General features: G+C 39.4%; 1 protein-coding gene across 1 annotated transcript; it reads right to left on the bottom strand.

Moving 5' to 3' along the window:
• scml4 (Scm polycomb group protein like 4) lies at positions 1-23,487 on the bottom strand. Its single transcript, XM_041804767.1, has 8 exons — positions 23,414-23,487; positions 23,057-23,315; positions 17,224-17,509; positions 13,104-13,306; positions 9,169-9,298; positions 2,677-2,889; positions 1,971-2,116; positions 1-1,659 (listed from the first exon to the last, which is right to left on the bottom strand). Exons 3-8 carry the CDS (start codon positions 17,468-17,470, stop codon positions 1,534-1,536), a joined length of 1,065 nt encoding a protein of 354 aa, XP_041660701.1. The 5' UTR covers positions 17,471-17,509; positions 23,057-23,315; positions 23,414-23,487; the 3' UTR covers positions 1-1,533.
• Positions 23,488-25,356: the final 1,869 nt, after the last annotated feature.

Below are 25,356 nucleotides of genomic sequence, written 5' to 3'. Positions count from 1 at the left end.
GAAAAGTAAGCTTAATTAAAAAAATGGGGGAGTCAAACTTGATTTAATATGGCTCACATGAGTAATGAACATTTCTAATCCAGAGAAAACAGTTCCTGTGCAACCCACTTCATTTTATGTAACATTTAAATCATGAAGCTATCAGATTGAAAATGCAGAATTGGACAATAATGTTAAATCCTGTTGTCACTTGCAGCTTACTGAGGTAAAATACAGTCTTTAAGAATTTATACATACACATACATGTTGTACTTCATTATTCAGAATTTAAGCAAAACACAGAAGAAAGAAAAATAAATACTACACAGAATTTTTGAATAAAAAAAATGAACTGTGTTTACAGGTTGTTTCTACAATTCCATGACATGATTGTATTTGGCAGTTGCAAAAAATGTCAAAATTAATGCTGTAGATAGTTTTTCACTTCTTACTGTCTGAAGAAGATATACTGCTTTTTATCACTGTTCAGAACACAAAACATCTCAAAGGCCTTTTTATTTAAAAACACAGTAGAGAGGTATTGCATGAGAAGAACATTAGCTTTACATTATTTGGTAAAGATGGCAATGAGGTGTCTGTAGTGGCAGTAATGGTTTAATTGAGGACCCAGTTCTATGTTATTTCGGAGCCCCAAGTAAAATAGCCTCCCTTGGTAAAGTGGCCTGCTGCTTGCACAATTCATGAGAACACAGTGAAAAAACACAATGTCTCCAGTCCTTCCTGTGACTGTTTGCACCTCTGATTGCTGTAGCACCATGTTGCTTTAATGTCCTGTTGTGGTTTGTGGTGAAAATTTTCATGTGAGAAAATAACTCACTGTTCTTGAGTGCGAGAAACACATTTGCTTCTGATAGAGTTTGTTGTATTATGGTGAAGCCTTTATACAACAAATGAAATGGATGAACAGACAAGACTCATCTTTGGGATAGGACATCTCAGAAAATTAATCAATTTTTTCCACCCAATCTGGATTTCCACAGGATGGATTCAGATAGATGTTGTAGATTGTTATTTTGGTAGAGTTTGTATGTAGGTTCTTATTTTAATCAGTTTACAACAAAACCCACCCCAAAACTGCAGCAGAGTTTTTCAGTGGAGTTGTCTATCAACCCAAAGATTTCTTTATGTAATATGATGTGATGAAAAAAGCACCATAGAAGTTTCCTGCCTTTTTCGAACCTCCAATGGGTCCATACCCTATGCATGATGAAGATCTGCACTGACTAATATCGTCATTTCGAGTAGGATGCACTGAGTTGTGTGCCAACAACAGAGGACACAAACAAAGGCTGTTTCAAAATACAGTCATTTTACACTCATTTACAGCTAAAGCCATTGAGATACCCAGTAAACAATGATGGATATATACAACCAGGATGTCCATTGTGTCCATTACACATATTTTTAAATGCAGTGAAGGCTGGTAAGTTTGTATTCAGGATCCCACGGGTGTTTATGATATATTGCTGATGGTTGAGAAAGTATGGCAGAATTGGCATTGGTGCAGTTTTTTGGTGAAAGGTGATCAGTAAATCACAACCGATTCTGTTTGAGTCTGTCGATATGGTAACACAGTTTAAGAGCAGGTCCCAGCTTCAGTCCCAGATACTTCATCATCATTTCACTTTTTAGTAGGAGCAGAGCGTCTCCGTCTATCTCCTGAAACAGATTACAGAACTGTGACAATGAAATACAATAACACAGATTTCAATTGTTCAAAGGAAAAATTTCCATGTAAATAAATTCAATCTTTACTACAATTACTAAAAAATCCATCAGTTCATCAATAACAGCATCATGAATCTCTAGCATGTAAATACAAACATTATAAACACTGCATGAAATGATAAGAAAATGTGAAAACATGTGGTCACAATGCATTCTGGGATCTGCAGTTGAATCCCACACCATTCAGTATGACAGTAGCAGTCAATAACTAAGAACTACAACGCATGGCAGTCTGGACTCACATGTTTTCTAAATGCTTCAGCGTGGGGTCCCAGGGCTTGGGGGTCAGCCTCTTTGATGAACCAAACAACGTCCTCAACACCCCACCTGGATGGGTCCTTACCTGCAGGACGCTTACAGTCTCCACTGTCAGGCATTGGACTGTGACCTGGGAGGACAGGGGTCAAGAGCAGAGATGGTCAATAGGGATGTAAGCTGTTATTGGTATGATATCGGTATCTGCAGACATAAGCTTAAAAACTGAATATCAGTATCAGCAGACTGGAAAATTAACAATCTGCCTATATCTTTAAATATTGCCATACGTCAAATAAGTTAGTGGAGTTTAGTTGTTTAGTGGACTGACAGATCTATGTCAGCTGAAGTCTTTGTCTTTATTCATCATCAGCCTTCTTTACACCTTGTCTGTTTTAAGGACTAATTTTGTACAATTTTCATCCTCAAACTTTAAATTGTGTGTTTTAAGGACTGATGTTTAGGGTCTGAACTACATTTGCTACACAAACAAATGAGAAGTTGACAGACTAAAAAGTTACTAATCAAGACCTTTATTTCAAATATTTTGAACTTTAATGAACTGTACAACTTTTTGAAAAGATGCAGTTTTTGTCTGCCATTTTCAAAGTAATTTTCCTCGTTGTTCGTCCATATTAACACCAATGTTGCTGTATCGATGTTGGGACATCAAACCATAAAACAAAGTCTCACCATTCCTGTTCCCCTCCTGGAAGCTTCCTAGGCTTGACGCCTGTCTGCACATGCCCATCTGAGCAGAACATCTGCTGCCACGGTAACCATAGGAGTGTTTTTGTGGGTACTGTGATGCCATGAGGTTGAAGGCAGAGTCACTGGGATCAACAGCGTAGCGCTTGGTGTCCACTGGTGGGTCACATAAGTAGTCATCAGGCATTGGTGTCTCTGCTGGAAGATTGACAACAGGAAAGGACATCATTATAGTCAAGCTTATGTGGAAAATTCATTATTATCTCCGCCAAGGAGGTTATGTGATCGGCAGGGTTTGTTAGTTTGTTTGTTAGTTAGTTTGTTAGCAACATAACTCAAAAATTTATGGACGGATTTTGATGAAATTTTAAGGAAATGGCATAGGGAAGAACTGATTAGATTTTGGGAGTGCTCCAGATCACTGTCTGTATCCAGGAATTTTTTGAAGGATTCTGTACTACTGGGAGATAGGGCTAATGGCGGAGGTCTGCGCTCTCCGAGTGCTTTTCTAGTTTTAGGTTGTGAAGTATGTTTGCCAGCAGGTTTAAGTTTTTTAATATACACTGTAAATCAATATAGATCTACAAAATAACTCTGGTTTATGAATTCATACCTACTTAACAAACATGTGATCTCCATGTTATGAATGTGCTGTAGAGCTTAATGAAATTCTAACCAAATGGATATCATCACTGGGCACTCACGGTGTTTGGCCTGCTAAAATCTACACTGCCTCCAACATTTAATATCCTCTTCATCAAAATGTGCTTTAAGCAACAAAAAACTAATATACAGCACTCAGAGCAGTTTTAGTCATTTAGAGGCCAAACTGTGGCCTGGGTAATAAATGTGGCCCGTGGTCCATTTTTATCATCCTGCAGCAAATTCTAGAAACAAAATCATATATGGCCCAGATTACACCATTAAGGTTTGTATTATACTTTTGGTAAAAACACTAGATGGTGCTGATTCTGTAAACAAACATTTCGACAAGAATAATTTATCATTTTTTCATGACTAAGTTGAGATAGTAGGGTAGCTGGGAATTATATTGTCATTAGAAATAGTGATACCTTGATTCATGGAATAATAATAATAAAAAAAAAAAAAAAAACAGGATTACAGCAGCCAATAACAGCACTCCGCTGCTCTGCTATCTGTTTCGTCTCAAGGTGCGATTTACAAAGCTTGTAATGCTAATCATATTCAAGCACCAACACTACTATGAAGTTCTGCATCTGCATGCAGTTTGCTCTTGTTTCAGGTCTGAATGTGGGTGAGATGTCAGCGTCTCCCCTCCCAACTGCATGGAACATCATTTTCATCTTGACCAGGGGCGGGTCTAGTTGTAAGGGCTGACTAGGGCCCCCTGAAACCTGATAGGCTGGCCCAAACTACTTGACAGTGATTAGCTGTTTACATTGAAGTGGATGTTGTTTTTCTTCAGGTACATTCAATACCGAAGCAAATCGAAAACTTTGGGTATATTAGATTCGTTTAACTCATTTTAACACATTAAATCTAGGGATGCACCGAAAATTCGGCAACCGAAAAATTTCAGCTGAAAATGGCCCAAAAGTGCATTTTCGGTTTTCGGCCGAAAGACTTTTATCACCGAAACAACAAGGCCAAAACACCACATTGTGATGACGCAAGCAAAAACCGCGGCAAGCACGCGCTTGGATCAGTGGTTCTCAAATAGGGGTACGCATACGTGAAGGCACTTCAGGGGGTACCCGAGATTTTAAAATACGTGCCCGCTATTGAAGAAAAATAGCGCCATTCTTTGCACATCAGTGTCATGTCCAGCTCAGTCATAACCTAGGTTATGTTTCATTTTGTTGTCGAGTTAGTTACTTCCTGTTTTATTTTGGTGACTTACCTCTCCTCTCGTTTCAGACCCTCTACTTCCTGCCCTCATGTGTTTCCCGCCTGTTAGATTGTCTGCCTCGCCCTGATTGTGTCCAGCTGGGTCTCATTGTCTCCCCTTAGCTTAGCTTTTAGTCTGTGTCTTCCCTTCCTTCTGTGCCAGTTTGTCTTTGTACCTCGTGTCGAGCATTCCAGCCTTATCCCCAGTGTTAGACCTTTGGAGATTGACCTCTAGCTAGTATCTGTTTCTGATTTTTGCCTGCCCCTTTTTTGGATTTGGATTTTTTGGATTATATTCACATTAAAAGTCTGTGAACTATTGACTGTCGTGTGTGTGACTGTCTGTGGTTCAGTGGTTGTTACAATCAGGAGCTACACAAGTATATTACATTCTAGAATCAAATTCGTGCTGCAAATGTCTGCGGTGTGTTTTCTCTGTCCTCTAATAAACAGTGATATTTTTTTGAAGCGGAAGATAAAAGGAGGTTTGTCCCTCTCTGTCCTTCACTCCGTGCGTAACGCGGCACTTTTACGCACAGCCAGGATGTCAGTGCCGTTTTGTTTCACGGTTTCATTCACTGTGCCAGCCAAGTTTGTACGAGGAGGGACTGACTTTTCATTCACTCTATGTCAAATATGATCAATAAGAGTTATAATATTGGACAGACTGGCTCGCGGTGAGAGGAGTTAACACGCTCCACAGCGCACAGACTGGCTCACCTGTTTGTGTTCCAGACCGTTCAGAGGAGTCATTTAGCTGGTTGATCTGGAGCTTTTTTAAGTCGTACGTCTGAGGTCAGAGGAGACCATGTTGGTAAATATTTCACTACAGTCCCGGTAGTTTAGAAACAGCTCCAGCTGTGTGAGTTTCGCTCCAACGAGCACACATAGTGGTGGTGGTGCCGATTTTTAAGGCAGACAGAGGAACAAAAATGTCCTCCTCTCCAACACCATCTGATGTTTGATATCTCCTCATATTTGTCTGTAGTCAGTTCTTGTGTTTTTGCCTCTTTTTTTTAGCCTGGTAGAGAGGGAGACAGGCAATAGGTAGGCCGACATGTCCACACGAGCACAAATGCGCTACTTAAATATGCAGCAATGTCACGCTGCGAAATGATGTTGCAGGTGAGGAAGCTTGCATTGACTCGCTACAGGTTCTAAATGTAAATATTTTGTGTAAATAATTTGCATGAAAAAATTGCGTATAGAGTGTAAGGACCTTAAGTTTATAAAATGGAGTTAATATGTTGTAGGCTCTTAAATGTAATCACCCTAAAACCCCCTGAGTCTCCCCCATGGCAGGATGGTTTGACCCATACTGGAACATGCCTGTCAATCACTGTATTCACAACCTCTCCATTCATAAAAAGGTTTATGATTTATTTTTGTGAAGAAATGCTGATCTATAACTAAGTTCCTGATTTCAGTTTGAGAAGAGAGAAGTCTTTTTTTATAACTTGTTTATTATTTACAGGTTTTTTAGTTCTTTCTAAGTCTGTTTTTATTTCCAAATTGTTCCAGAGAGACCGCTGCAGCCGAGCAGAGTTTTGCACACTTCTGGGTTTAAAGCCTTTCCAGTCACTGTTTTCAATAGCTACATTAATTTGAATTCCCACATTTAGAGATGAGAAGATGTGCCATGACTTTAGTCATGCATTTTTAATATTTAAAATGCATGAAAAAAAATCTAATATTTATAATTTGAAAGTGTTTATCAGTTACAAAGTTTGATAAATCAGACGGCTGTCACAGCACTCTGTAATGTCTTTCTTTTTGGCCAAAAAGCTTTGGGCTGTTTAGGGGGTACTTGGCTGAAAAAATACTTCACAGGGGGTACATGACCGAAAAAAGGTTGAGAACCATTGATTTAATGTATACATGATTGCAGCCAAGTTAAACATTTTATTTTGTATTTTATTTTATTTTATTTTATATTGTGTATTGTTGGAATGAAGTGCTTAATAAATATTTACATAATTTTGTAATTGATTTATTCTTTGGAGCATTAATATTAATTTTTGCAATTGCAGTTGATTTTAGTGAGGTTAGTACACAGACATAGCCATAAATGCAATGGTACTAATAATTGGCATAACAATTTCTTTCGGTGTTTCAGTTTTCAGCCTTGGTTTCCTCATTTTCGGTTTTCGGTTTCGGCCAAGAATTTTCATTTCGGTGCATCCCTAATTAAAACATATATCAGTTTAGCCCAATTAGCTTTATATTTTTCTGAATGCCACCCTCATTGAAAAAAGGTTTGACACCCCTGCCCATGGTGAAGACCAACTTAAGGGCCTTCCACATTTAGCTTAAATCAATCATAGCCAGTGAAGAAGATATTTTATAGCATCTCTTTTCGGTTGAAGTCAGAGAACTACAGAGCAGAACCAAATCTGAAGTATGAATACCCAACAGTACTTCATTAGCTCTTGAAAAGACACTGTAACTCTAAGACATCTTAATATTCTAGGATGTCTCTAGATCAGGTGTAACCTTTAAAAATGTATGCTTACTACTGGTATAAGGATCTACCCAACTTTAAACAGCTTGATATGAGGAATTTGGGGCTTTTTGATGGGCTTGACTTTGCTGTTGAGGCCAGAAGTCCTCCCAAGGGACTTTGTTGGATAATAAAAATCAAATTGTATGTTATTTTATCACATTTTGCTCTTTAATAACATGACATATTCATTTAAAGTATGTTTAGACTCCTACTTGATACATGCCTGTATGACTATACCTTGAGCCTCCTTGAAGCATGACGCCCCAGGCAATAGCTTATCTTTGCCTAATGGTAAAGCCGCCTATGATAGCACTTCCAACCAAATTCCCGATGCACTTGACAGTTTGTGCATTTCCAATAAATTCCACACATCAGCCCCATCAGATTTGAACTGTATGGGTGTGAAACAGGCCGAAAGGCAGACTGCAACTCCTCTGAACCTCCTCCCTTTGTACCAAACATTTTTCAGCATGTCAATAATGCAGATGCCTGCTGGTTATACCAGAGCTGGACTGTTATGTATTTACCTGATGACAGATTTATAAGCCTGAAATAATCCTATGAGATGATTCTGAACAACCTCTACTTTGTGCTAACACAAAGGTCAAATGTTTTGTATTGTTTTCTAAAAAATTAATTATGTGATAAGACCTGTGCATGAGTTTGGTGGCTTGAACACTGGCAGACACTCAGACAATAGATCTGCTTCAAATAAGAATGCTTAATATGTTCATATTTGACAGATTTTTATTTATTTATTTTTTTTTTGAGATTTATTTTTGGGCCTTTTCATGACTTTATTGGATAGAGGAAGGACAGTGGATAGACTCAGAAACAGGGAAGAGATTGGGGAGAGACATGCGGTAAAAGGCCACAGGCCGGATTCGAACCAGGCCGCCTACGAACATGGGTAACGCCTTAAACCACTCCACCATCTGCGCACCCCCAAGACAAGTTTTATTTGGTATTATTAAAATGAACACGATCGCTACCCTTATAAATGATAAATAAATGCTTTAAAAATAAAATCATCTTTAAAAAATGTGTAGATATAGTTTGCATATTATGAAAGAAATTACTCTTTAAAAAGAATATACACTGCTCAGACTACAGCTCAATTCCTCCCAGTTTTTCAAAGCAGTAATTTACATATGTGTCTGGCACCACAGGGGGCACACTGGCTTCTAGTTTATGTGTGTGCATGTATGTGTGCTTGCTTCTTAACGCCTTCAGTCTGACATCAAATACTTTTTATGATTTGCAAGAACAAAGACCTTTTTGCTGGTCCTTGACACATGAGATTCCCATTCCCACCTCAAATACACAAAAAACCTTTTTTAAATATTTGCTTATCTGAGCAGGTCCAACCACAAGGGGAAAAACAGAAAAGAGGGAAAGTGAGACTAAAATGATAGCTGCATGAGATGCATTTTTCTTTTGTGAAAGAATTTAAAATGTCTGATTTTCTCCTGAGTCGAACCAAGAAAGAAAAGCTCAACGTGAAGACTGAAATAGAATAAGTAATGAGAAAGGTTTGGGCTACATTTGAAGGCATTTATTTCTCATTTTTAAGTATTTAAACTTGCACTTAAAACCAAAATGTTAGGGCTGCCTTTATTCTACATGCAGACATACACATGCATGTACACAGTGTTTTACATCTCAGTGTATTTTCTATCACAGAGAACAAGTCTTTTGTGTATTTAGAGAACAAAGAAGGAAGACACCGCACCAACACAAAAGAATACTAGTCCCAGTCAGAGCAGGATATCAGAGGATGAAAAGATAAGATACGAAACAAAAGGAGATAAAGGAAGGGTGCATTTCATGCCCCTTAAGTCCCAGCAAGTCAAGCTGTGAGTGTATAATAGGTGTAAAAATATTAGGACCACCTTCCTCATACTAAGAAGGCTCCAGGCCTCAAAGCTTAGAGGAAAAATCCTTAGACTTTGTAACACGACTGCCTTCATCTCTTACAACACAGGCTTGTTCATACATACTCAAGTTTCACCCTATTCTGTAAAAATATGATTTTTAAAATCAGATTCACGATAGAGGGAATTGTAAAACTTAAAAAGACACTGTATGTCTCTGTGTGATGTTACCTGTTAGGACTTGAGGAGTGGCAGAGTGGGGGACGATAGCAGCATCCTGTGGGAGAGATCCCATCTCAGGCTCTGGTGTACTGTTTGGAGGAGAGTTTGCCAGTGGAGACATCACCATCCTGGGCTTCAGCTGCACACAAACACATGACCAAACACAATTACAAGCCCCAGTTTCAAAAAGTTAAGACACTGTGTAAAATGTGAATATAAACAGAATACAGGGATTTGACTATCTTTTGTAGCCTGTGTTCTATTTAATAAAGCACAGAGACAAGAAATTTAATGTTCACACTGACAAACTTTCTTGGAAATATACACGTATCAAAAATTTGCTGACTGGACAAGAGAATTTGTACCACTGAGTTATATTACATTTTCTTATAACACACCGTGTAAGCATGTTGGAACCAAAGACAGCATTTTTTGCAGTATTGAGGGTAGAATTCTTACCATTCTTGCTTGATGTATATTTTTAGTTACTCAACAGTGCAGGGTTTCTGCTGGCATATTTTGCACTTTATAATGCGCCATATATTTTAAATTGGAGACAGTTCTGGACTGCATATGGGACAGTTCAATACCTGTACTCTCTTATCATAAAGCCACGCTGTTGTAAACTGTGCAGTGTGTGGCTTGGCATCATCTTGCTGAAATAAGCAGGGGCATCCCCGAAAAAGACGTCATCTGGATGGAAGCATTTGTTTTTTCCCAAACCTGCATATACCGATCAGTGATAATGGTGCCTTCACAGATGTGCAAGTAACACATACCATGGGCACTAATACACCTACCAACACCATCACAGCTGCCGGCTTTTAAACTTTGTGTTGATAACAAGAAGAATGGTCTTTTCCTCTTTAGTCCTGGGCAACTTCCAGAGACAATTTGAAATATGGACTCATGAGACTAAAGAGCAGCTGGGCCCAGAGAAGTCAGTGACACTTCAGGATATTGCTGATATATGGCTTTGGCTTTGCATAGCAGAATCTGAACCTACATTTCCTCCCAAGCCAGTATTGTAATATCTATTACAGAATGATTCCATTTTAAATGCTGTGCCGTCTGAGGGATTAAAGGTCGCAGCGTTCAGTGATGGTTTTTCAGCCTTGCCCCTTGCATGCAGGGATTTCTCCAGATTCCATGAGTCTGTTAATGATATTATGGACTGCAGATGGTAAAATTGCCCATTGAGGAACATTGTAACCTTTACTCTACTTGCTTATGCAGTCTTTCACCTCTTCCAGATATTTCTGAGCATATCACAATGTTCCCAGTCTTTTCTTTTCCCTGAACCAACACTTTCGAGCTTGTTGAAGTCATGAACTACTTTTAAGCGGTACACTGCTTGGCTTATTAACTCATGAGCTCCACCATGAATAGTCTTAAGGGCCACAACGCATTGTGTTTGGCAGCTGAGTAAGACAAGTGAGCTCCCACATATTACCTAAATATTCTGGCCAATCTGTTCTTCAGATTGTCCCATACACAGAATATTGTTCAGTGACTTTTGAATGTACTAAATTTAACACACTCAATGTGATGTCACATTTTAACAGGAGTAGGTAGTTTACAGATGATGCCAAACAGCAGTGGTGAACTCCCCTTGGGAGGCAAGTAGGGTTTTCTTCAAAGAGAAACTCTTGACTCTTAAGTACTTTTATATCCTGAAAGCAGTGAAATATTCAGGCAAAAAAAAATGTAAAACCTTCTAACAAAGTCAGAGAAACAGCAGCTGGCAGAAAATTAAAACAAGCCTGGATGAGTCGCTTGCTTATGGTCCATTTCCAAAAAGCAGTCCAGCTTGGTTCAGTACAATTTTGTCATGGTTTAGCATGATCTTACCCATGTTTCCTCAGCTGATGTACAGTGCTTAACAAATTTATTAGACCACCCTAACCCTAACCAAAGTAAGGTTTATGCCACAGCTGCCCTAAATTAACAGCATTGGTAATTACAAAATCATTTTTTATGTTTCTGCAATGGTTAATACACCAACATGTAGAAGCTCTTTAACCCAAATGATATTTTTAATGCTAAAATATAATTATTATTGTTATCCATGAATTTTCAAATTTACTGATTTACAAAAAAAATAGAAAATGTAGTAAAGCACATTAATATTTCTTGATGAATATGTCTAATTATAGTTATTTACTTGCATTCCTGAACAGAAAAAAAAATGTTTTAGTGGTTGAATGTTATGCTTGATTAATTTCTGACTTCTCAGAGAAGCCCAGTGAGCCGGCTCAAATTTGGGTGAATTCAGTTTGAAATCCCTCATTCCTTGTTAAAATGGTAAAATGTTGAGAGCTTACTGAAAATGAAGAGTCCGCATTAAAGCACTTCATAATGCTGGATGGTCTTTGAGACAAATATAACAGGTGGTCTAATAAATTTGTTAAGCACTGTACATCTCAGCAACCTCCAGTCTCCTTTGTTGTGATGGATAAGCCATCCTTTAAGAGATCCAGATCATTTGGCTCAGCTCAGTGGAGCTGGTTGTTTGACTCTCAAACAATTCTTCCTTTGGTACCAGTTTGACTTTTAATTGCAGATTAAATGATGAAAAAGCATGGAGGAAGAGGAACTCCCACTCAAAGGGGCGCTATCTACCATGTCTAACATACAAGAGCTGTTTCATAGCACAGGCTCATTTGTTAACAGCTCATCATCTCTCAGTTGCTTACCCCACAAAGGTTATTGGACGGATAATATATCATTGTTTTAGTTGAAAAGCATGTTTGTAGCTAAAAAAGTTTTTCTATATGTTAAAGGGGAACAGCCAGCCTCTTAGCTCTACAGAGAATAACCTCCAATTTACACATACAGCGACCGCACTGCGATCACCGATGAATCGTACTGCATAACAAATCACTCCCTTGCAGGTCTATTTTCACCACAAGCTGCTGCCAAACCGTGTCAATTCCCATTGATCAGAAAGCTCCAAACAGGAAGTCACAAGCGTAAAATATCCTGTTCTTTCAAAATACAACACAATGCACAGACTCCCGATCATAAATCATCACTATATCAACATTACGTCTCATCCTGCAGCGAGAGCAAAGGGTCACTGAGAGGTCAGTGGGTCACAGAGCTACAATGGTGCCACTGACAAGGAAATTAACTTATGAGGACATTTAGCCAAAGAATTTTACATAAAACCACAGATCCTTTAAGCAAACATTAACCTTTTAACTTCCTAATGTACTAACCCAATGGCGGCAGCAATAATATCATGGACTTATACCGGAAAGGATGATAAATTAACCCCAAAAGGTAAAATAGTCCGCTCTTGACATACTATTCCTGTGTGAACTCGCAGTTCTCCAGTGATCCCAGCCCTCTAGATCTGCTTACAGTGGGCGAGGTCACTCTCCTTCAGAAGAAAATCACTGTTTTGTAAAGTGTAGGGATTGTACTCAATGTATGTAGACATTTTCTGATGATAGTGCAGCATACAGGTCCATTTAAAGCTTTTAAGTACAAAATTTCATTTGTTCTTGTTCATTCCTAATAGTTTCCCCACTTCCTTACCCCTGACAGACATTTTGGATCACGTGCAAACAACCTGTACTGATATTAATGGACTTTTTTTTTATTGTAAAAAAACACCAAGTGTCTCCAATGCAAAAAGAGGCTGAGTCAAGAAAAGGTTACAGAGGAGTTGGGAAATAGACAGTCTGGTAGTTGTCTTACATCTGTGTCTTCATTAAAATGTTCAAATGTGTGTAGCACCCTAGATAACCACCCAGACAAAAGAGAGAGACACACTGAAAATGACTTTACTGTGACGTTGTTATGAGTCACTTGTACTAAATCTTTCACAGGTAGCTTTAAAATTTAGAATTGGTGTCACAGACTGGAAAAACTGATATTGAACTCAATCAATAAAGTTAAAAAGTATCATTAAATTTTAAAAAATACAACAGACTGACCTTAAAGCCAGGTTTTCTGCCCCTCTTCTTTGGGACTTTGAGAGGCGGCAGAGACTCGATGTAGTGACCCTGGAACTCCAGCTTACGAATAGGAGGCCTTCCTCTCTTCCTGCCAGGTACTTTACCTTGTGGCCCCGCTACGAACTGTGGACTGAGTGCGGGCATCTGCATCTCTGATCCGGCAGACAAGGTACTCATCAGACCTGATGGGCGCAGAGTGAGATAGTTATAAACACTGAGCTAAGGTAACAGGAAAGAGCTTCTTAAAACTGCATCGCCTTAGCCTCAAAATGAAGTGGAAACACACACAAGAGAGAGAAGCCTCCTTCACACATGCACAGAAACTATGATAATAGTACATACAAAGCCACATAAAGCTTTGTACTCCCCTTCACCCTTCCCCCTCTCCAACTGCAAAGATTGCAATAAATATCATTACTGCACAGAGAGCGAGACAAAGCCACACAGATGCACACAGGAAGTGGAAACACAGAGCCCCTATCTTTAAACACTGAATCCAGTGCACACTCTCACGCAGTGCTTTCAAGTGTAACTCTTAGTACCACTGATTCACACTTTAACAACACACCTCTCTCTGTATCGATCTGTCCAATTATTCATTCATGCAACACAATCGCTAACCTGACATGGCCTTTCAACGTGAAGCTAAGTTGCTCTCACTGTTGTCATACATGACCTAAAAGGCTTTTATTTCTAGAAGTGTCACACATTTAACATTTTCCTCTTGTGATGCTAAAATATTCTCCAAAAGCAGAAACACAGACATGTGAATATGCATCATCCTCTTCCTCTCAGACCAAAGTGCCTTAAAAAAAAAAACATTAATTTTTGCACAAAAACATCATTCTGAGCATTGCCTACCATGCACACAGCCGTCTGGTGATCTCTGCCTGTGTGATGCTTCCGCTACAGCGGCAGCTTTTGAATATTCCCCTGATGGATCTCCAACAGTCTGCTTTCACTGCTGTCAGGACACCGGCAACTCTGCATGTGAGTCTCTCTCTCTCTTTCCCTCTTCCTCAATCTCCATCCTCCAAAACAAGCCCCCTCCTCCTCCTCCTCCTCCTTCCCCCTTTCTACCCTAACTCCCTTCCTCTGTGTCCCCTTTCAGTCGTCATGGCAACACGCCTCTAACATCCCGCAGCAGCCGGCAGACGTGCTGAGCTCAAAATGATGTCTGTGTGTGGTTGTAATGTAATTACAGTTGCGGCAGCTCAGGGTTTTTTCTTTTCCGCCTTCAAAAAAAAAAAAAAGAAAAAAAAGAGGCTTAGAGCGGGTGACAAGGGATTCATGCTGTGCTGTGTTTTTGTGACACAAGCGTTAGAGGTTACAACTGTAATCTGTACTATAAATTATTACATTTCTGCACAGGAAGCAGCCATTTTAAAGCAGCCAACCAGAAAAGCTGCATGAACATCTCAGTGTTATTGAATCACTTAAATTTCTTTTAACTTTTCTTTCTTATCCGCTTGCTTTCAGGTAGAGAAGATTGATTTTTCCGAAAACATCAAACGGCTCCAGCAGAATCCCTTCAGGATTTTGCTTTTGTTTGTGATGAAAGATCACACTGCTGCTAAAGCTCAGTGCCTTCCTTTTATTTATAGACTCCCTTTGCCTTCATGTCAGCTCCTGTTTGTTTCATCTATAATACAATATCTACACTATGAAAGAATACAGCCACCCCACAGCAAAGGGTTGTGTGTTTAACTAGCTGAAGCTTACATTGCTCTTATTTGCTTAAAGTACAGCTCCCTTTCATTCCCTTGTATTGATTAGTCACGCTCAGGCTGGTCAAAGAAGCCACAATGATGGGTTTTAACACTCAATCAAAATCAGGTTAACCTCTCCCAGGGAGGATCAAACGCTGGCGTGGCCTCGCTCGTACGCACAACAGCTCCCAGCGTGTAAGGGGATTTGTCAGGAGGAGGCTGTAAAGCTTTCACTCACAAGCTGTTTTAACATTGGATGTGACTGGACAGACAAATTACAGTTTCATTACCTGGAGCTTGAAAAAAAGGCAATAACCAGCAAGGTCAGGACAATAAGGCGGTGAGAGAGAGCACTGGCACATGTTTGCTCACTTCATCTGCACTGATAGGGATGCTGGGAGCCCTAGTGTGTGGAAGAACAGGACCATAAATCATAAAAGTAATTACACAGTGAGATTAATCCTGATGTCCCCTCTCAATCAGTCTTGTCCCATTACGCCGCATCACAGTACAGACACAGACAGACTAAGAGAGAGCATATTATCATCTATTACTTACAAAAATTAGATATGAGGCGAGGGCACATTAAACCTGCTGACAATAGGAGACAACGCCATATTTGGGAGGCGATTTGCACCACTGCACCGCACCCTATCACAATACATTTGGGACCTAAGTCTAATTTGTTTATGGTAAATTAAGCAATTAAGAGATCAGCGAACCCACACGCCCAATTGTGTATCCTGACTAAAGGATAATGTCCCTGTTTGGAGTCTAACTTTTGCAGGAGGCTGCTGGAGCTCACTGTTATGACTGCAGTGATGCTGCAATGATCAGCAATGATTAGCATAACTTAATCACCAGCTTCAGGGGAAGGAGATTTGTATCTGTTTTCACTTACGCAGAGCAACCAAGTGAGATATGCTAATTTCTCTCTAAACTGCACACCTACACACAAAAACACAATCAAATAGACCAAACACGGCGACTCACATTAAAGTGCACGCATAAAATGATGCATTTTAACTTCATTCTCTCGCCTGGTGGTAAAGAAGACGGTGTGTAAATGTGTGTGTTTTTAATCAATGTAACAGTGCAACAAACCCCCTGAATTTATTTACAGCTCAGGCAGGGCGTTTCCATGGTAACAGACAGTGAAATCGGATCCTGCACCAGAGTCATGTGATAAAGTGTGAATAAATAAAACGAATAAACAACAATAAGTGTATTAAGAAGGCCCCCTCACACACGCTGCCCTACCTTATCTTCACTGAGCTCTCTCACTCCAGAAGACAGGGTGAGTGAAGAAGACGACTCTTTTTATTACTTTACAGTCAGATTGACTTAAAGGTCATCCTCTCATCTCCCTCTCTTTTCTTTGTCTCACACTGACAGATTTGAAATAGGAGTCTAAACTTAAATGTAAGGTAAATCTATGAAGAAATACAAGATAACCCACGGTTTGCAAGGTCAAGTTAAGAAGTTCTATGATGGGAAATTGTTATAAAAGGCCTACAGTACCTATAAAAGATATTTAACTCCTTGGATGTTTAACCCTTTTTTTGATCTTATGAAGCAGTCACAGTCAATATAATTTGGCTTTTTTGACTTTGATGTCAAAGTGAAAACAGATTTCTACAAAGTAATGTCATTTAAATAAAAATATGTCATGTAAAGTAAGTGACTGCATAAATATTCACCCCCTAATTCAGCAGAAGTCCTGCAAGTTGGTGCTAGCAGTCTCATAATTAGTGGGATTGAGATCAGTTGAGTGCTGTGAATGTGTCTCAGGTGATTGTAGTATAAAGACACCTGTGTCTGGAAGGTCCAGTCACAGGTTAATCAGTATTCCTGGCTACTATTAAACCATGAAGACAAAATAACACTCTAAGAAACTCAAAGAGAATATTGAAAAATAAAAGTCAGGGGATGAATATAAAACAAATCCAAGGCAATCCATGATCAGGAGATGGAGGGAATATGGCACATGTGTAAATCTGACTAGATCAGACCTTCTTTACAAACTGAGGGGCCATCTCACAAATGAATGTTCCTCACAATGTAAGACTGTGTGGCTTGTTAGGTATTATGACGTGATGATGTAGCCAAGATGAGGCCCTGTTGAGCTTGCAGCAGTGTGAGTGAAGCCAGTGACAGGCTGGGAAAAACTAACTTCATGGTATGAAGCGACTGACCCTGGTGTGAGTGCCCAGTTTTTAGGTCTGAACAGAAAATAGGAAACGCTTGATATACATGTTCATTTTCTATAGAAATGTCCTTTTCTATAACACTATTTAACTTTTAATCATTGAATAAATGTATCAAGCTGATAGTAGAAAACAACTGCAGTCCGGCCCCTTCAAAATAAAGTTTCAAGAACACCTTCTTACTTTTTTCACAGATATCAGGTGCACGCTTCCTCTGTCTCCGCCCCACTGTTTCTGACCCCGCATCCAAATCAACCAGCTGCCAATAGCTCCGCCCTCGGTCGTCACGGCGATCCAGACGCAGACGAAGGCGCACGCCTTTGCTGAGGACCCCTGGTAACCAGGAGACAGGTGGAGGGGCCAGAGAAGGATGAGGGGACACATTCAGCTGGGAGCCAGGGTTGAAATCCCGCCCTCCTCTCAGTCTCATGCCCTCACAGCCCGCCAGGGGGAGGAGAGATACATCACACTGGGGAAATAAAAGGGAATGCAATATTCATCAGATATTTAATAGAAGGCTGGAGAGTACCATCTACCAACATTCATCTTTTCCTCTATCAATGTATCAGAGACTAAATGGGTGGGAAAATAGCAAAAAAAAAAATGGATTGAATTAAAGGCTGTGATGGAAAGGGATGGGAGTTGGGAAAATTAGAGTAAAGTTGTGTTAGACAGTTCTGTAATTAATAATGTCTATTCAGTTCATAGCTAAAAAAAGATGGTGGCAAAAACGAGAAATTATGGCTTCACATATGATAAAAGTATGTGGGACGATATGTCTATTATTCATGAAAGTAAATGCAATTAGTGCTCTAGTGTGCTGGTTTCACTGACCTACCTCTCAGGATGGATTTGATACAGCAAAGAGGGGTTAGAAAAGGATATAAAGAGGCTGTAGAACTTGTTAGAGCTGATGGAAATATTCATAGCATGGACTTATTAACCTTTCTTCAGAAGACGGTTTGGTGGCTGCAGAAAATGGTGTTAATACTGCAGAGATGCTTTAATCTAGCACTAAAGTATTCAGCCCAATTAGCAATGTTCAGTTTGGACTTTTTTTTTTACAATCATACCTTTCAGAAATATTTAGCTTTTGTTCTTTAAAATTCAAAATATTCACACTTGTTCGTCAATAGTTTTCAAGATTTCGCAGTTCATTTATACTTTGATTCAAAGGTCATAAACGGGTCAAATTTTCATACTGTCTTGATATTACTTTCAAATCCATTAACATGTTCAAGGTTGGTCAGCTTTGTTAAAAGCCAATTCATATTGAGTATCAATAAGAAAAACTTCCAAACCCACTCATGTTAAACCTTTTCCATTCACACCCATGATGCTGGCCTTACAGAGCTATTAAGTAAGAGTTCACAAGTCGGTATTATAGCTGACAACTTTTGGATCCCCATTCGTACACTGTCTTGGGCTCTACCAGCAAGCAGCTTTTAATTTTTAAAACAAAAATACATTCTAATAGAGCAATTTTATGCTACCTGCTCAAGATCTTAACTGTAGACATATCAATTGCATTAATGAGACTTCCAGCACTTTTCAGCCAGCCTCGAGTGGACACTTGAGGAACTGCAGCTTTATTTAATTCAGTTTAAGCTTAATTTTTACACCTCTGTGCTTGCTGTAGCTGAGGCCTCTCAAGACCACTTGAACTGATTTTCTTTAAACTTTGCATTATTTTTTTATCGTTACCCAAGCATTAACCTATTGAATTCTGAAGGTCAGAGATGAAGGTCATCGCGCATTATGCCCCCCCCCGAATAAAATATTTTGAGAATGCTTTAAGGGATTTTAAAACCTGCTAAAAAGATTTTTGTCTTTCTGTTTTACAGATTGAATAGTGGCACAGTTACACTGATGTCCACTCAACAGACACGAAGAGTCCGAAAAATAGGACTTTCATTTAACAAGCAGTTTTAGCGCTGCTTCATGTAAAACATCATGCAATGTCTCTTACAGATTTACTGTATCTTAAATACTGTAAGAAAACTCACAGTGATAAAACTCATCTATGACCGAAGCCAGATCAAGTTCCTGCAAGTCGGCATTCCGGTGGTTGAGAAAAATGGATACAAAGTCGTTTTCTTCAAAATGATCATTTTTCGTTTTTTCTCATTTTAAGCAAGTCCGACATTTAAACTACTCATTTGATGAAAAAAGTAACACAAATGTGACATTTAAAAGCGTTAATTTGTGTTTTAAAATGCCCTGTTTTCAAAGTTACTACAGGGAGAATGAGGGAAGGGGAAAACGATATTGCTGGGTGATAATTGGCCACTCAGCCTGGCATTGTTCTCAGTTTCGCCCATTGAGATGGACAATAACAAACATCACATGGCTCAAACGCCACTCCTCCCTGGCATGTAAATACAGCTGTTTCTAGTTATCACCTTTTATTAACGAGCCTCAAGACACACCCTGCAGCAAAGAAAAGTAGAAGAGACGATGAAGAAGCAGCAAGAATTATAAACAGACTTGGGACGACTTCAGGATCACTTGACAGTGAAAGTTTGATGAAGGCGGATTTCCTATGGAAATATTTTGATGAGTGTCACCAGTCCGATTCAGAAGCTTGATTTGGGTGAACCTTATGTAAATGTGGCTCTATTGTTCACACCCATTACTTGGCCTGCCTGAAGGTAGGAAAAGTCCTGAAACTTTGAGCCTGGTTTTCTCAGAACAAACAGGAACTAGAAGTTAACATTCAAATGAGCATATCTTTGTAAAATATGCTCAGATTAAGGTGTATGATACACCATTAGAAAGCTTGGATCTACGCTTTCACAATGTCAAAAAAATGCAAAAATGACCTCGGATGACTTGCAGGAGTTTTTACCAGCTTTGGTCACATATGCTCATTTGCACTCACTAACCATTAAAATGTAACTTAAATCACTTACTTTACTAACCATAATAACAACTAATTAAATCTGTTTACCGTACTCAGATACTGCAAGAACTTAATCTATTCACTGTAACTCAAATGCTGTAAGAAGTCCTTCTGTGGTAAAATGCCTTATCTCATATGCACATCGCACAATTCAGGTATCTTAAACTATCATATCTCCCTTGTGAATCAGGCCACATCCTTGCATATTTTATACTTTGATCATGTCTAGTCAGCATCCTTCCACCCTTTGCACATCTTGAAACCATACTATTAATTCACACAGGCTTGTGTATACTATAAATAATACCTTCAAGAGCTTATACATATGTTTTTGTATTTGATGCTTAATTCCTGTACACTGAGAGCAAAGCTAACCTGAGTCAAATCCCTTGTTGTGTAAGCATAATCGGCCAATAAAGCTGATTCTGATCATGAGCATAAAAAGAAGTGTTTCTCTCTTCTTCTCATGTCAGACCTTTGTGACTCGGCTGTTCACAGCAGCCATACAAGTTCACCAAAGAGGTGTATTTCACCAACATTTACAACCTAAAAATATCCTGGTGGAACTACACTTTGAGGCCCCCCACTTCAGGATTATCAACTTTGGCTGTGGGACACCCCAAATGAAAACAACTTTCTGCTCTTACAGTGGTATGATATTTAGCTTGAGCACTTTTATCTTTACTCTCATGTTTGAACAGAGCTCTCACTTTATTTTGTTTGTCTCTGTCATCAAGGGACCTGCGCACTCGCCCCACCAGAATGGCATTCATTTGGATTCCATAAGGCCACCCCAACAACTATTTTGTAGCTTGGAGCCCTGGCGTACAGCATTCTGCACAAACTAAAATTCAACAGCATGGACTTTATAAGCGGGGGACTGCGCCTTAGCAATTAGCCATCAGCAGGTACAACATTAAGTTTCTTAATGGGACAGGAGCAATTTGAAGGTGCTTTGAAACCAAAGCAAAGCAACTTCACACAAAATAACCTGCAAAAAAAACAACCCATACTGTATTACATAACTGAGAACAATCAGAATTTTATCTTAGCTTAATTTTCAAGTTGAGCTCAAAATTAGTGTGACTCTGTGTCCGTCAACCTTCATTCTCTTGACACTACTATCATCAGAAATGGTGAATCTAACCCAGAAACTACAATTTTAGCATTTCCAAAGCAGCTGCAATGCACATTTATAGACAAGATCATGAAAAACACATACTTTAGCTATAAAAAGCCTACATGTCAAAAATGCTTACTTGTGAACTATGATTGAGGCCACCAATTCAGGCACCAGCAAGAACAAAATTACTTTCAATTTTCATATCTAAATCTGCAAAAGCAAGTCAAAACAGCAAGTGCGTGCAGATAATGCACTTTCCACCGAAATTAAATTAATTAGCAGCGAAAACACATGGGCATTTGACCATTTCCAGGGATCATATTTGGATGAACTCACCCCGGGGATTTACTCCAATCAGCTTTTACTTGTACAGCTAGATGAGACATGAATGATGAAATGTTCTTTAGGAACTTAGCCTTCATTTAGGGGCATGTCTGTGGCGAGCCCTCATATTGGCATATTTTTTTAAAAAACAGGAAGTAGCTTTTAACTCAGCTGTGGATTGTTCAATCTGACTTACACTTGCCAGGTACAGCATATTGAGGTCCAATGTCTACACACATTCATATGGTCACATTTTGTACGAATCAAAGTTCCCCCTAGAGGGGACAGGAATATTAAGGTTTACGGTGCCTGCTGATGTTTCAAGATGACCCAAGATATACATATCAAATTTAGTCTGTAAGACTTAAAGAAATGGATTCATGTCTGTGCAAAATCTATAATTTTTTTGTCAGAGGGTGTGGCCTTTACTGGGGGCAAAGTCATAAGTCACAATTTTGTCTTGGCATAAACTTTAAACAGCTACAACTCTTGTATATCAGATCATATCAGGCAAATTATATATGCTCAAAAACAATCCCAGCCAAGACACATTCATATTTGAAATTTTGCTAAACTGTGTAGTGCCACCCTCAGTTTCCAAGATGCTGACCTTATGCATATTAGATGGTAAAAAGTCTATGTGAAAAGGTGTGGCAATGGCAACTTGTTTCCATGAAGCAAACGTTAATTTTTTGTTGCTCTGATGTGCATTTTCAGCTGTGATGCCTTCTATGGAGAGGTGGTGCCTTTCCAAACCATGCCCAATCAGTTAAATTCACCAGAGGTGGACTCCATCAACATCTAGTGTAGTGTTTTAAATCATTTGCACTCTTACCAAATCATAACTTTGGGTTGCTGCATTTTAAAATACACACACTAATACAAACTGCCACCCCCACGGCACTTTCATGCATTCTTGGATCCTGAAGCTTTTTTTCAGTTTCAAGGGGAAAACAGTCAACTGCCAGAGTATTCGAATTTAACCCAGTTGGAAGGAAAAAAAGAAGATAGTGTGTGGTTGCGAGGGGCACTGTGGGATGCAAAGTTTCAGGAGCAGGTCTACACCTCAACTGCCCCTTTCATTGTTTCAGATCTAACTAAATCCTCCTCTTTCGCTCTTGCATTCAGAACCCTTTCTCTTCTTCCTTTCCTCTTACCTGCAGGGCCCTAAGGAGGTTTAAGGTGCCTTTGGAGCTGTCGCCTTTCCAAATCGATATTAGCCAAACTTTAACCTCAGCTAATTCGGAATAATCATTCACCCCATCATTAATTTATATATTTGTCAAATTCCATTCTGTTGATGGTGAGGTCCATGCTAGAGAAAGATGGAATATGGGGGCCTCAAACTGATTCAATGTGAGGGCCACTTAATGAAAACAACACATGAAAATAGAAAATTAAAGACTTTTAGGAGGCATTTAAAATTAAGGATAAGTTCTATATTTTTATGATATTAATAAAAACGATTGTGGCCACAAACATTACGTTTTTAAAAGCGAAGGCTTCCTCACAATTATCTTTATACAAAATGAGAAGTGATTTCATTGTGACCTTGCAATAAGTCAACCAGAAAGTCTGCATTATCGAAAATACCCGTATACTTTAGCATGGGCTGCGACGATTGCTGGAGAAGGTGCCTTCAAGTTCGTCTCCATGCATAAATTTACCTGTGTCGATGGGGCAGATTCAGCGGGGGGAATCCATCGCTCCACAGCAGGCTGCCTGCGCACACACCACGCCGGCTCATGGAGCAGCAGAGGCGGCGAGACACAGGCGGACTGCTGGCTTGGGTCAGTCCGGGTTCCACCCCTCCAGCTGCGGCGAAGAAGCAAGCGAGTACCGTGGGCTGGTCAGGAGGTACAGCCGTAGTTTGACCTTCCCGACGCTATCCGGAGGAGTCGATATGAGTAGTACCGTCCTGATGGTCTGCAAGTTTGGAGAAAAACGAGTGACCTCGTTGGCTAATGGGAAGCAGTTAGTGTGGATAATTTTCCTATCTGGTTCAAAGCTGCGTGTTATTTTACCTGCACTGGCTCAAAGACGGAGAGGGAGAGATAGCACAGTACATCTGTGAGGAGGTTCAACCCTCCTGTATAAAACACACCTACTGAGATAAAGTGGATGTTTAATTTGTGCTTAAAAAATAAAATAAATAACTTGATTAGATTCCTCAATAAATGATTAAATGACCGCCACCTTTAGGACCTTTCCTGATAAGCCTGTGAAGTGTTGCTCAATATTATGCTAATTGAACTATTAGCATAAAGTGACACCTGCGTTTAGCTTGTTAAGGTAGAATAGTTGCCATTTCTTGAGACCATCTGAGATAACTAATCCCATACTGATTCCGAAAAGTGGGTGTACGAGAATAAAGCTGGTATTTTCCTGTTGAAGCCTTCACAGACAGGAACATGGACCATGCAGGCCACAGTACACAGTGGTGATTCTAGTCCTTTGGGGCCCTGCAGGAGGCCCTCCCTCCAGCCTGTATCACTGTTTCATTCTAGACACACACTTCAAAAAGGAAATACAACATTCATTTCAAAGGTTATTTTTAAAAATCAAGAGAAAAACATTGAAATCGCCTGATTTCTGAATATGAATATAAAGAGTATTAACAGAAGTATCAACATACATTTTTTAATACAATAAAGTCAAATACTTCTTAAAATGGTGTTCTACTGAAAAAGAGCATGTTTTCACATTAGTGAAATGTATCACCTTATCCAGTTTAATGTGAACAGAAAGAATAAAAACCATAATGTAAAGCTAAAGTAAATTGTACATATCTACCCCATTAATACCAGACCAGCAACTTTCATTTACTTTTTTTATTTTGTCATTATCTGCTCCACTTACAAGCACCTTGCTTCCTTTTTCCTCTTCCTCTGTTTGACTCCTTTTTCCACTAGACAGATAATTCTTTTACATTTTCCTTCATGGACTCTCAATGACAAATTTTATTTTTCTCTGGAATAATGCATTCAGTGCTTTACAGCACAACAAGAGTGAGTGATTTCAGATGGAGCACACTTGTAGTGCATTTCCACCAAGCAGTCCATGCTGATTTAGTATAGTTTTATTTTTTTTATTTTTATTTTATTTTTTTTGCATTTACACAGCCTGCCATCCCTTTTACTTGGAAGTCTGGCAGCACATTTTAGGGTTGGTACTTTTCCTCCAAGTTGTTCAGTTAGTAAGGGTACTGTTCGTATGGTTTCCACTGTCAAAATTTTGAAAAAGTACAAGTTGACTGTACTGTCTTAAGTGTACCAGTCTAGCCTGAAGGGTGGAACTGGACACATTGCTGGTTAAACACTTACCCACCCACAGTTAGGGTATGCTGGCCATGGAAACGCCAAGTCAAACCATACCAAACTGTACTTATCAGCAATGGTGATAATGGAAATGCAACATCGGTACCCCAACAGAGGGGTCCCAAAACGTAGGATGGTATGGGTTGGTTATGTCAGTGCAAAGCTTTTGGCTTTCCCGTTTCTGGACGACACAAAAACTGCATATCCAGCTGTACAGTTCTGAATCTTTTAAGTTTTAAAATCATGAAAAATGAAGAAGTAAAATCTGCTCCAGGATGGTGTGGGGCTTTCGGTTGCATTAGCTGAAGCCACACCCTCACGAGAAATAAGATCCTTTCAATTAAAAAAAAATGCTTCTGATCACAGCACAGTTTCCTCACTCTGTGCCAGAGCTGAGACAGTAGGTACGGACTAAATTTACTGTTTTCTGGCACAAATCTCTCTGTTATGATACTCTTGATGACCCATAGGCCACCGTGGCTGATAGATTTTAGAAATGTACCTCACAATGAACAAAAACAGCTTGTAGCTGGCTGTTAACTTTAAATGAAGGCAGTGACATCAGCTAACAACAGCGATTAACTACTCTGTGATTTTATATCATTTTTACCTTAGGGGAGTGGGGAAGTAGTAGGGACATGTGATGTCAT

The sequence above is a fragment of the Cheilinus undulatus genome, linkage group 14 (genome assembly GCF_018320785.1).
Source record: "Cheilinus undulatus linkage group 14, ASM1832078v1, whole genome shotgun sequence".
NCBI lineage: Eukaryota > Metazoa > Chordata > Actinopteri > Labriformes > Labridae > Cheilinus > Cheilinus undulatus.
Note: the sequence above shows the minus strand (reverse complement) of the source record. Positions and strands in the feature narration are given on the sequence as shown.

What these genes read in the sequence shown, in the direction of transcription:
- scml4 (XM_041804767.1), bottom strand. Translation starts at nt 17,470, where the DNA reads ATGAGACTGAGAGGAGGGCGGGATTTCAACCCTGGCTCCCAGCTGAAT. An exon ending in ACCTGATATCTGTGAAAAAA is followed by an intron (nt 13,307 to 17,223) that starts GTAAGAAGGTGT and finishes TGCGCCCATCAG; the next exon opens with GTCTGATGAGTACCTTGTCT. An exon ending in CACTCCTCAAGTCCTAACAG is followed by an intron (nt 2,890 to 9,168) that starts GTAACATCACAC and finishes TCAATCTTCCAG; the next exon opens with CAGAGACACCAATGCCTGAT.